Below are 12,751 nucleotides of genomic sequence, written 5' to 3'. Positions count from 1 at the left end.
TCGGGGAAGCTGCTTGGGAAGGAAACCCTGACTTTCTTTTCCTGCCTGGTGCCATTTCCACGTGGCAGCCTTTGCCCTCCCCGTGCCCGCAGGGAGGGGTGAAAATCCACAGCTCCTGCAGCTGCTTCCCATCCAGGAGCTGCATGACCCCCCCAGCTCCTGCTGTCCCCCTGGCAGGGGATGCTTCTGCTGCTGGGGGGGCTGGGGAGTGGTCCCCAGGTCTTCCCTGCTTGGGCTTTGGGGGAGCTGTTGGCCAAAGCCCCCCTGGCAGTGGCCTGTGGATCTTGCTGGATTTGGGGAGGGCTGGGCTCTCTGATGCCACATTCCACCTGCCCAGCACTGGTGCCCAGCCCTGTTCATCCCTGCAGCTCCTCTTCCAGCCCAGGGATGGGCTATTATGGTCCTAGAGGGATTTAGGTTCTGCCAGCAAGAGCTTTGCAGGCAGACCCAGCTCTGGGGAGTGTTGCCAGGTGACACTTTGGGCAAGTGTGGGTCCATCTGTGAGGGACAGACCCAGCCCAGTGTGACCAGCCTGCCTGGAGTGATGGGATTTACTTGGCTCTTTGGAAACCCCATGGACATGGTACAGACCCAGCCCTGGCTGGAGAGCACGTCTGGTGTTCCCTGAAGTGCTGGATGGGGCTGGACAGGTGGGATTTATCCCAACATTCACCTTGGCCTGGCAATCTGTGATGGGAAAACTACTGATGCTGGTGCCCAGTGAGGATGGGGGACACCAGCAGCCCCCCCTGCTGCACAGCCTGTCCTGGGGACCCCAGGGAACCTCCTGCCCCAGCCACGTAGGTGAGATTGGACCCCTGGAGCTGCTGCTGGAGCATCCCAAGGAGGAGCAGAAGCAAAGCACATCTTGTTGACCCTCCCTCCCTGTCCTGGATCACCTCAGCTCAGCTCTCACCCAGTTGAGGACAAACCAATCAAGGACAAACCAGAGGTGTCTGCAGCTGGGACTTGTCCTTCAGGATGTTCCTGGGCTTCCCCCTGCTGCAAAGGGATCTCCTTGGGATGGATTTCACCTTGGCAAGAGGAAGGACTTTGCATGCAGAGGTGGAGCAGCTTCAAGGTGCACCCGGGGGTGGCTTCATGCATCTCCCCACCTTGATGTTGGGAAAGGTATTTCTGGTTCCTGGGAAGAGACACCCCATGATGGAACTGGGAGTGTCACCTCCTCGGATGAACTTCCTGCTCCTGTCAGCTCCCAGTGACCTGGAGGAAAGGCTGGAAAGATGTTTCCAGACTAAAGGAGGTGGCTTTGGAGCCAGGGGGACACGAGGGGTGGGGTCTCCACCAGAACTGCTTTGGGAGGAGGACACTGCACACAGGGAGAGGGATGGAGACCAGGTGCCTGTTGCCTGCCTGGCCCTGCTGAGCTGCAGCACAACCCAAAGAGCCCAGGGCCCAACTGCAGCATGTGGGAGAAACTTCATCCAGCCACACGTTTATTTTCCTGCCTGATATTCCCAGGAGCTGCTTGAGCATTTTTGTCCCTGCTCCATGCCAGGATCAGAGCCAAGACCAAGCCCAGGACAGTTTTGGTGCCAGGATCCAGGGATTTAGAGGCTCTCAGGCAGCTGCTGGGAGAAGGAAGAGCTGAGCTGTGGCATGACCAGCTGCAGCCTCCTGCCTTTAGCTCCTCTCCTTCCTAGCCCTCGGGTCTTGCTGCCCTCCATGATCATCCCAGGGCCCCTGGAGATGTTGGCTTGGGCTCCTTTCACTCCTCTTCCTAGTTGTTCAGGCTGTGGCAGGTGACAGTCCCCAGCTGTCCTCCCCTCCCTGCCCAGCAAGGAATGGGATGTCACCTTAGGGAGCTGCTTTGCTGTGGGAGCTGCAGGTGAGGGAAACCCTTGAGGATCTTTTGCCATCAGCAGTTCCCAGGATGGAGGAGATCCAGCAGGGAGAGGGTGGGATTCATCTCACTGGGGCCTGTGGAGGTGCTCAGACAAGGTCTGTGCTCTCTGATTGCTGCTTCTTTTTTGCCCTAAGGCAATACTCTATAAAGCAGCAAAGGCAGGTTGGATGGGGCCTGGAGCAACCTGGGCTGGTGGGAGGTGTCCCTGCCCATGGCAAGGGTTGGATCTAGATGATCTTGAAGGTCCCTTTCAACCCAAACCATTCCATGATCCAGTGATTCCCACCCCTTCCCACAGAAAACCTCTGCAGACACCATCCCATGTGCCCATTTCTCTCTAGGCATCCCTAGAGAGAACCCTACTGGGAAGAAGAACTCTCTGGGTGAGAACCCTCACTGGGATGGGGCCAAGGAGGCCTGGAGGTGTCTGACAGCACTTTGGTTGCCTTCAAAAGGCTCAGAAAAGCCGTTTCTCTTTCCTTTCCCTGTCCTGTACCCACATGTCTCTGTTGGAGACCAAAACACCCTGTGCACCAGCTCATAGAATCATAGGCTGGTGAAGGTTGGAAGGGATCTTCAAGATCATCCAGACCCACCCCCTGCATGGGCAGGGACACCTCCCACCAGCCCAGGCTGCTCCAAGCCCCATCCAACCTGCCCTTCAACACTGCCAGGGATGGGGCAGCCACAGCTTCCCTGGGCAACCTGGGCCAAGGGTTCCAGGTCCCAGTTCCCTCCAGCCACTTTGGCCAGTTCATGTGTGTCTCTGCATCTCCTCCCCTGCCATCAGGACACCTCCTGACCTGTTGTTTCACCCTGTTCTGTTTGTGTTTTTTGGGGGGGGTTGTTTTTTGGGCTGCAGAAGGAAAAGTGGAGGGTTCTGCTGCAGAGAGCAGCTCCTCACGGGCACCTCAGGGGAAACCAGGTGAGAGAAGCTCCCTCTTCTATTCTGCTGGACAGTTCTTCTTCGAGTACCTGGTGGTGGTGTCACTGAAGAAGATGTCAGATGGACATTATGAACCCAAGATAACCTACCAGTTCCCAAAGGTATTCAGTCCCATGTTTCTGGGAAGATGAGTTTTCTGAATTGAGAGAAATAGGGGATGTTGCCCCTGGCCCTGTACTCTGTGCCCTGGAGTCACAGACCCAAATCTCTGGGCTTTGCCCACCCTGGGGTGGGGTTGTTGGGACCATCTGTCTCAGCCTGGGGCCACCAAACCTCAGGAGGAAAATCACAGGGTGCTCCTTGGTCTCCTGTCTCAAAAAGGGAGACCCTGGCAGTGAAATCACACCCTGGGGAGGTGGTACAGGAGCAGACCCCTTGTTTGCAGAGGGTACCTCTGCTTTGCTGGGCTTATCCATGGGATGAAAGAGTCAAAAATTGGATTCTGGGGAGATGCTTGGCCAGGGATGTGCAGGGACCCTCTGCTTTGGTCTGAGGCCAGTGTTGCTTTGGGACAGACCCCATCCTACTTCATCCTGCTCCATCCCAGTCCATCCTGCTCCATCCCACTCCACCCCCTGTCACCCTCCCCCACCCTGACTCTTGGCATGGCTTTGTTCCAGCGTGAGAACCTGCTGAAGGGCCAGAAGGAGGAGGAGGAACGTCTCCTGAAGGCCATCCCCCTCTTCTGCTTCCCCGACGGCAACAACCGGGTCCCTGTCACGGAGTTCACCAGGTACCTGCCCTGCTGGGGGGTCTGGCCCAGGGGTTTCCCATCCCGTGCTGTTCCTGAGGGCTGGAGGATTGACCCCCAACTCCATGTGTTGTCTCTCCTTGCAGTGAAACCTTTTCTTTTGTCCTGACCAACGTGGATGGCAGCAGGAAGATTGGCTACTGCAGGAGGCTGCTGGAAAGCATCTCACCAGCCTCCCCCACCTCTGGGCTGGGGGTGTCCCTGCCACCCCAGCCCCCTGCTGGGACATGAGGACCTCTGCCATGTAGGGTGTAGTGAGAGGACAAGGGGTGATGGGTTTAAAGTGAAAGAGAGGAGATTTAGGTTAGATCTTCAGAAGAAATTCTTCACCATGAGGGTAGAACAGGTTGCCCAGGGAAGCTGTGGCTGCCCCATCCCTGGCAGTGTTGAAGGGCAGGTTGGATGGGGCTTGGAGCAGCCTGGGCTGGTGGGAGGTGTCCCTGCCCATGCAGGGGGGTTGGAACCTGATCATCTTTAAGGTCCCTTCCAACCTTCACCAACCTATGATTCTATGGTTCTCTGCCCAAAGCACAACTTCTGGAGATGTGCCTTCAAAAGCCTTGACAAAGGTGACAAGCACCAAGGTGGTGCCCAAAGGGATTTCTTTGCACCTTTCTTCTGCTGGAGCATCTGTTGGATGCTGGATGGAGGAAGGGAGTGTTTGCTGTAGCCCAAAGCTGGCCTGAAATGCAACCAGGAGGGGTGACAGTTGGGAGGTGTCACTCCACACCCACCAGTTGCTGCCTCCCCACCCAACTCCTGCAGCTTCCCTGCCTCCTTTCCCGTGGCTGCAGCAGTTGGAATGGCTGCAAATCCCACTCAGGATCAGGGTGGGGATGCACCTGCACCCATCCAGGTGGCAAGGACCTGGGTTCCCTCACCCCCATCTCCAAACCTTGCCTCTGAGCAGTGCCTGCCTTTCTCAGCTCAGGGATTGGAGCCAGTTTGGGGGCTGCAAAGTGTGGGGGCTTCTTCTTTGGCTGCTCCTTCACACCCAGGATGCTTAAATAGGGACATAACACTCAGGAACTTGCTGGATCTCACCACCCTTTCATTCCCTGGTGAACCTGCCCCACTTCTGCACCCAGAGCTGAGCTCCAGCTCTTTGGACTGGATGCCTGGAGGGCTGAAAGAGCAGAGGGACCCAGGGTAATACAGCTGGAAAGGGGGAAAAAAAGCCTGAGGACTCATCCTGATGGTGCCTGATTCAGGGGGAGGGATCAGCCCTTGGGATGGGGGGCAGGAGGTCTTGGAGGACACGTGTCTGGGGAGGGAGTGGAGCTGGTGCAGCAGGGCTGGGACGTGCTCAGACCCTTTTCCCACCCTCTCCCAGCCCTCCGGCCGCGGTGTCCGCCTCCCTGAGGTCTTCTGCATCATCAGCTGCCTGGGCTGCTTCGGGCTCTTCTCCAAGGTAGGGCTGTTGGTCTCCATCCCTGGAGGGCTTTCAAAACCATGTAGATGTGGTGCTGAGGGACGTGGGGCAGTGGTGGCCTCGGCAGGGCTGGGTTCATGGTTGGACTGGATGATCTGAAAACCCTTTTTCAACCAAAACCGTTGGACGAGGTGGCTCTGCCTGGCTTGGTGGTGGCCCAGGCAACCACTCTGCTGCCTGCTGGGGTTTCACAGTTCACTTTTCTTCTCCCCCAGATCCTGGACGAGGTGGAGAAGAGGCGCCAGATCTCCATGGCAGTGATTTACCCCTTCATGCAGGGCCTGCGGGAATCGCCCTTCCCAGCTCCAGGGAAAACTGTCACCATTAAAAGCTTCATCCCTGAGTCAGGCACAGAGGTTGGTGGAGGGTTTGGGGGCTCAGGCTGCAGCTCCATCCCCTCCTCCTGCACCTCAGGGCTGGGCTTTTGGTCCCAGCACCCAACCTGGTTATGCACCATGAGCATGGGATGGGCATGGGGCAAATCCAGCCCATGCCTGTGGAAAGGAGCCCTGATCTGGGCACTGTGCCCAGCAGGCTCAGCCCAGGCTGGCACAGGCTGAGCCTTTGCTTTTGTTTTGTCTTTATTTGTGGGGTGGAAAAGGGGGAAGGATCTGCCTGGGCAAAATAACCTGAGTGCTTAGCACCCCAGTGCTGAGACCCCCCCTGCAGGGCTGGGAACAGCTGTGGAAGGACTCAGGAAGGACATGGAGCTGTTGGAGAAAGTCCAGAGGAGCCACAGAGATGCTGGGAGGGCTGGAGCAGCTCTGGAGCCAGGCAGGGAGAGTTGGGGTGTTCAGCCTGAAGAAGAGAAGGCTCCAGGGAGACCTTAGAGCAGCTTCCAGTGCCTGAAGGGGCTCCAGGAAAGCTGGGGAGGGACTTGGGACAAGGGCAGGGAGGGATGGGATGAGGGGGATGGATGAAAAGTGGGAGAGGGAGATTGAGGTTGGACATGAGGAGGGAATTCTTTGGTGTGAGGGTGGGGAGAGCCTGGCCCAGGTTGCCCAGGGAAGCTGTGGCTGCCCCATCCCTGGCAGTGTTGAAGGGCAGGTTGGATGGGGCTTGGAGCAGCCTGGGCTGGTGGGAGGTGTCCCTGCCCATGCTGGGGGTTGGAACTGGATGATCTTTAAAGTCCCTCCAACCCAAACCAGTCTGGGATTCTATGATGTGTCCTGCCAGGGTGGGTCTGAGCTCTAGATCCCCCCTCTCCAGTGCAACTGAGCAGCTGCCTGTGGGATTGCAAGAGATTTCTTCATCCAGGAAGGCTTGAGCAAGGGCTTGAGCAGGTTGCTCAACACTTTGGCCACAGGCCAGTCTGCAGGGAGTCCAGCTGGGGGTGGCAAGAGGGAGGATCCACCAGGAGGTTCTTTGGAAGAGCTGCGGGGCTGGAGGAAGATGAAGAGATCAGTGAGAAAACAGGGCAAGGGGAACCAAATAAATCCTGGGTAGTGCAGGGGATGGGAGTTGGGAATTGTGCAGGATTTGTGTTGGAAAGGGGCTGTGGAGCCCAGGGAAGTGCTGTGCTGCTGCCTGGGGAGGGGCTGCTTGGCTGGGAAGGCAGGTTGGCACATGGAGGAGGGGGATTGTCCCCCCTGGGAAGCTGGGGAGAAGGGCCAGGACTGTGTGATGAGCTGCAGAGCCCCAGGAGCCCTTCAGAGGTGGCACAGGGGCTGGCAGCAGCAGGGCAGAGATCCTGAGCAGGTTTAGAGACTCCTGCCTGGGCAAAGCCACCAGGTAGACAGAGCACCTGTAAATACCCTCAATACTTCACTTCTGGGCCATCCCAGAGAGCCTTTTGGGGAAGTTTTTGTGGGTTTTGTAGCAAAAGTCTTGCCCTCATCCCTCCTGCCTTTCCTGGAAGCTGCTGCTCACAGAGGAGCTGGTGGGTACTGAGGGGGGAGAAGGTCCCTGCCCATCTCACACCAGGGGTTCATGAACTCTGCAGAAAAGAGGCATTTTGGTTAAAAATCCCCTGCCCCTCTAACTAGACCCCGCAGTGCACATCACTGCTGGCTTCTCCTGCATCCTGTGCTGCCCAACCCAGACCTCCAGGCAGGACAAGCTGAGTTCTGTCCCTTGCAGAGGGACGTGATGCTGCAACCCCTGGGTCATGAGCTGCTCCCAAATCCCAGGGGGCCAGGGCGGGGCAGGGTATGGGAGTTGGCACCTCCTAAGCTGGGGTTTGGTGGCTTTCCCTGGCAGCTCATCGAGCTGACACGGCCTGTGGATGCCCACCTGGAGCACGTGGAGTTCCAGGCCCTGCTCCAGAGGCTCAGCCCCCACCTCATCCTGCACATCTTCGCCTCCGCCGTCCTGGAGCGCCGGCTCATCTTCCTGGCAGAGGAGCTGAGGTCAGTCCTGAGTCACCTCAACACGAAACCCAAACCCTTGCAGGAGCTCAGGAGCCACCTGAGCTCTGGGTGGGACGTTCCCTCTGAGCAGGGAAGTTCCCTTTCCTCCCGTGATGCCAGCACGGGGCCCCTCGTCCCGCAGTGTCCTGTCCCAGTGCATCCACGCCGTGGCCGCTCTGCTCTACCCCTTCACCTGGGCTCACACCTACATCCCTGTGGTACCTGAGTGCCTGCTGGACACTGTCTGCTGCCCCACACCTTTCATGGTGGGCATCCAGATGAGGCACCTGGAGCGGGTCCTGGAGCAGCCGATGGAGGAGGTATTTCAGCTGGGTGGGGGGAAAGCATCAGGATGGAGCCACTGGTTGGTAGGTGACCCTGGGTTTGGGTTGGTGCCAGAGCTGGTCACTCTGGTTGTGCCCTTTTCCCACCCAAGGAGGCTGGAGATGGGAGCTTCTTGCATGTCCCACCTGGGACAACATCCCCGTGTCCCCCTGGGGGCTGTTGGACACCCCAGGACCCTCAGCCCTGACCCTGGGACTCAGGGAGCTGCTTTTGGCCAGGATCTTGGTATCACCCCAACCTTGAAGAAGTGGAGGAAGGCTACCTTGGGACAAGCCACCCAGCCTGGGGCAACCACCCTCCCTCAGAGGATGCTCTGGGGACAATCATGGTTCTTGGAGAGATGCTCTGGGGGCAACCACAGTCCCTGGGGGGGATGCCCTGGTTCCTGTCTCAGGTTTCTCCAGTACAGAGGGACCCATCTTTCTACTGCTGCCCTCCTGGTCTGCAGACACAGAGGTCTGATCCCAAAACAGGTGGGAGGAAGCCTTGGTGGGGCTAAACCTGGTTGCTCTCTGCTCTCTTTCAGGCTCTCATAGTTGACCTCTGCGAAGGGAAGATCATCCGGGCGGTAGGTGCCCCTGCAGGGCCTGTGGGTGGGCTTGTCTGGCCTGGGTGCTCCCAGGAAGGGTCCCTTCCCACCTCTTGGTTCCAGCTTCCTGGCAGCTTTCACATTTTGGGTACAGAGATATCTCAGTGTCACCCAGGCAGGCAAAATGTCCCACAGAGGGATGTCTCCATCTGCTGCATCCCCTTGTCAGCAGCTGGAGCAGCAGGGTCTGTGTGCTGGGCTGCCAGCATCACTGCAGCACCTGCCATGCTCATTAACTAATGAGCTCTGCAGAAAATCCCCCTGATTGGCTGCATTAACCACAGCCCACCCCCATCTGAGCCGGGTTCCCTGGTGCTTCACAGCCCTGTTGCCTTCCAGGTTGGGGATGAGGAGGAGATCCTGCCCATCAAGCTGCAGAACGAGGTGTTGACATCTCTGAGCAGGCACAACAACAACAACAACATGCACAGTAAGGGCACCTCTTTGTGTATGATAAAACATATTCCAGCTGCTCTCCACAGATCCTGGAGCCCCCTGTGAAATGGGTCCCCTACAGAGCCCTGGCCTGGGATGGTTCTGCCCCAATTTGCAATAAAATGCAAATACAGTTGGGGTGTTCAGCCTGGAGAAGAGAAGGCTCCAGGGAGACCTTAGAGCAGCTTCCAGTGCCTGAAGGGGCTCCAGGAAAGCTGGGGAGGGACTTGGGACAAGGGCAGGGAGGGATAGGAGGAGGGGGATGGATGAAAAGTGGGAGAGGGAGATTGAGGCTGGAGATGAGGAGGGAATTCTTTGGTGTGAGGGTGGTGAGAGCCTGGCCCAGGTTGCCCAGGGAAGCTGTGGCTGCCCCATCCCTGGCAGTGTTGAAGGGCAGGTTGGATGGGGCTTGGAGCAACCTGGGCTGGTGGGAGGTGTCCCTGCCCATGCAAGGGGTTGGAACTAGATGATCTTGAAGGTCCCTTCCAACCCAAACCATTCCATGATCCTATGAATCCTTTGGCCCTTCCCCAGTCCTGTGAAACACGGGGGCAAGAACAACTAATTTTGCTGAAAAAAAAAATCCAGCAGGTTTTGCCAACATTTGGCCTGCAAAGAACCTTCCAGCCCAGGAGGCAAACACAGCCAGTGCTCCCTCAGCAACATGGCTCTGGTCTTGGCTCAGTGGCAGAGGCAGCTGGAAGGGGATGCACACACAGGCTGTGAACCAGGCAGGTTCAGGTGGCTCCATCCTTTCCGTGCTTAGAGATCTCATCCCCACCTCTTGTGCTCCGTGTCCTCTTCCAGCACCTGAGCAGGTGAATGCTCTGGTCTCTGAGACCTTCGTGCAGTTCTTTGTCCGGGTGGTTGGTCATTATGCCTCATACATCAAGTGGAGTAAAAATGGTTCTGGAGCCTTCCAGGAACGACCCTTCTGCAAAGCCATCACCTCCAAGACCTGCCGCAGGTTTCTGAAGAAGTTTGTGAAGACCCACATGTTTTCCCTGTTTATTGAGGAGGCAGAAAAGAGCAGGATCCCACAGGAAGGTAAATGGCTCCTTGTTCCTTCCTGCTGGGGTTGGGTGAGCTCTGTGAAGTCCTGGGTTGTTTGGACAGAGGGAGGAGATGCCCTGTGACCTGAGGGGGCTGCAGCTGGAGGCTGAGGATGCTCAGGCCAGTGAGGAGCACCAGTTTGATTTCAGTGGCTGCACTTCTCTGTCATGGAATCATGGGGTGGTTTGGGTTAGAAGGGACCTTCAAGATCACCCAGTCCCACCCCCCTGCATGGGCAGGGACACCTCCCACCAGCCCAGGCTGCTCCAAGCCCCATCCAACCTGCCCTTCAACACCCCCAGGGATGGGGCAGCCACAGCTTCCCTGGGCAACCTGGGCCAGGCTCTCACCACCCTCACACCAAAGAATTCTCTCCTCATCTCCAACCTCAATCTCCCTCTTCCACTTTTCATCCATCCCCCTCATCCCATCCCTCCCTGCCCTTGTCCCAAGTCCCTCCCCAGCTTTCCTGGAGCCCCTTCAGGCACTGGAAGCTGCTCTAAGGTCTCCCTGGAGCCTTCTCTTCTCCAGGCTGAACACCCCAACTCTCCCAGCCTGACTCCAGAGCAGAGCTGCTCCTGCCCTTGGATCATCTTCAGGACCCTTGTCAAACTGTACTTGACAAACAACCCAAAGAGCCCCTGTGCTCCCCATGGATCTCATGCCTGGGCTGAGCTCCCTGTCCAGGCAAATACACTGGGAACAGAGCAAATATTTGGCTGGACCTGGGCAGCAGCTGGAGCTGCTCCTGCCTCTGAGCCCTGACTCATCCCTGCCAGCAGCTCCAGCACAGATCTGTGGTGGCTGGGTTGGTCCTTTCCTCTTCCAGGGGATTTTCAGAGCCCTGGGCAGAGCTCAAGGCTCCTCCCAGCCCAGGATGAGAAGAAACCAGGGTGACATTGCAGGTTGTGGCTTCCTCAGGAGGGAAGAAATGGGGCAGGTCCTGATCTCTTCACTCCTGTGACCAGTGACAGGACTGGGGGGAATGGGAGAAGCTGCATCAGGGGAGGTTTAGGTTGGGTATCAGCAAAAGGTTTTTCCACCCAGAGGGTGGTTGAGCACTAGAAAACCTCCCCAGGCAGTGGTCACAGCACCAACCTGCCTGAGTTCAGGAAGTGTTTGGATGATGCTCTTAGGCACATGAGTTGATTCTTGGGGTGCCCTACACAGGGACAGGAGTTGGACTCATGGTCCTGATGGGTCCCTTCCAACTCAGCATCTCCTATGATTCTGTGATTCTATGACAGAGGTTGAGGAAACCACTCAGAACATCTCTGGTGGCCAGAGACATCCTGAACCCCCAGGACTTGACATACACACACAAACACACACACACACACACACCCTGAGGTCCTGCTGGTTGGGGACAGTTGTTGTGCTCCATCAGTGGCTGCCACATCCAGCAGAGCAGACACCCCCAGGTGCCCATGGTGGGTCCCTCTGCATCCCGGGGGGCTCAGGGCCTGGCACTGCCTCAGGTCCTGCTTTCCCTGCCCCTGTAGGTCAGATGTGTCAGGGCAGCCAGAGCCCTGGGGTGCCCAGGGTTGGGAGGGAGGCACTGACCCAGCTCCCCCAGGCTGTTCCCTGTCTCCTTTTTGCCTACTCACATTCCCAGGGTCTCCCACTTTCTCTCTTCTTGGCTAGTGGGAAACACAAAACCAGAACAGGAGTGGGTTAAAAACGGCTGCAAACCCAGGATAAAAAAGCTCCTTCTGGGTAGAAGGGATGGGGTGGGTGGGATTGCAACACCCCTGGGTCTCACCAAGGACCTTTTCTCCCCCACAGCCTATTTCCAGAGGAAAATAACAGAGTACCAAGAACAGAAGCAGCACCGAAGGGCCTCCTGAAGTCCAACCTGGGAAGGCAGGAGCAGGGCTGGGACCCAGCAGGTCCCCACCAGCAGCACCAGCCCCACGTTTGTGCCCCATCCAAGGGCAGAACCCGCCGGACTCTGCTGGCTCCGTCCGTGACTCGTGGGGTGTGTGGGCAGCACCAACCAACCAGTTCCTACCCTTTCTGTTTGGTTTTGTTGGTTGTTTTTTTTCCCCTCAGGGCATCATTGCACTGGAAAACTGTTGCACAGTGAGCAGGCTGGGGTTTCTCTTTCCAATCAGGGACAAACTGCAGCTCCATCAGGACCTCCCGCAGCGAGGGAAGGAGGGCAGGGAATTGGCTGCAGGAAAGCAAAGGCTGTAGAGTAATTGTTAGAGAAAACCAAGGAAAAGGATGAGTAGGAAATAGTGTTCTTGCTAATTAAAACAAACCTCGGGTTTGCAAAGAAGTAACATCCTATTGAACAAGTTTCTGAAGTTTCTATTATTGACTGTTTCACTTTGTTTTCTGGCAAGTTTGTTATTGTTAAATAGCAGCAGGAACAACACGGGATTTCCAGGATCAGAAGGGGCTCCAGGAAAGCTGGGGAGGGACTTGGGACAAGGGCAAGGAGGGATGGGATGAGGGGGATGGATGAAAAGTGGAAGAGGGAGATTGAGGTTGGAGATGAGGAGGGAATTCTTTGGTGTGAGGGTGGTGAGAGCCTGGCCCAGGTTGCCCAGGGAAGCTGTGGCTGCCCCATCCCTGGCAGTGTTGAAGGGCAGGTTGGATGGGGCTTGGAGCAGCCTGGGCTGGTGGGAGGTGTCCCTGCTCACTGAAGGGGGTTGGGGCTGGATGGTCTTTAAGGTCCCTTCCAACCCAAACCATCCACGATGCTGATTTGAGAGGCTGTCTCTCCAGCAGCTGCTGTGTTGGTACCACCCAGAGCCCAGTTCAGCTCTTCAAAGTAACAAAAATACTCTTTTCCAACAGGTGATTGATTTGTGCTGCAAACCAACTGTGAAGGCCACAGGGCTGTGTTGTGTAGCAGAGGGAAACGGCTGCTCAGCAGCCCTGGGGAGGGAGGAAGTGTTTGTTCAATCCAGTACCTGTTGGCATCCTACTTGCTTCTGGTTTTGGTGCCAACTTCTCTGAAACTCTCACAGCTGGCCC

The 12,751-nt window shown here is 57.1% G+C and overlaps 1 protein-coding gene across 1 annotated transcript in view; it reads left to right on the top strand.

The window, feature by feature from the left end:
* DENND2D (DENN/MADD domain containing 2D) overlaps positions 1–12,751 on the top strand; it is a gene marked incomplete at its 3' end in the record, with an annotated part of 43,994 nt that overhangs the window by 30,651 nt on the left and 592 nt on the right. Inside the window, exons 2-12 of the mRNA XM_009994255.1 lie at positions 2,783–2,914; positions 3,434–3,546; positions 3,651–3,719; positions 4,897–4,975; positions 5,212–5,352; positions 7,196–7,344; positions 7,487–7,664; positions 8,216–8,257; positions 8,618–8,708; positions 9,521–9,760; positions 11,552–11,604. Coding sequence (XP_009992557.1) covers positions 2,783–2,914; positions 3,434–3,546; positions 3,651–3,719; positions 4,897–4,975; positions 5,212–5,352; positions 7,196–7,344; positions 7,487–7,664; positions 8,216–8,257; positions 8,618–8,708; positions 9,521–9,760; positions 11,552–11,604 — 1,287 coding nt within the window. The remainder of the gene's footprint in view (positions 1–2,782; positions 2,915–3,433; positions 3,547–3,650; positions 3,720–4,896; positions 4,976–5,211; positions 5,353–7,195; positions 7,345–7,486; positions 7,665–8,215; positions 8,258–8,617; positions 8,709–9,520; positions 9,761–11,551; positions 11,605–12,751) is intronic.

The sequence above is a fragment of the Chaetura pelagica genome, unplaced genomic scaffold (genome assembly GCF_000747805.2).
Source record: "Chaetura pelagica isolate M959 unplaced genomic scaffold, ChaPel_1.0 scaffold470, whole genome shotgun sequence".
Taxonomy (NCBI): Eukaryota; Metazoa; Chordata; class Aves; order Apodiformes; family Apodidae; genus Chaetura; species Chaetura pelagica.
The sequence above is the reverse complement of the archived record's forward strand: the minus strand, read 5'-3'. Positions and strand labels throughout refer to the sequence as shown.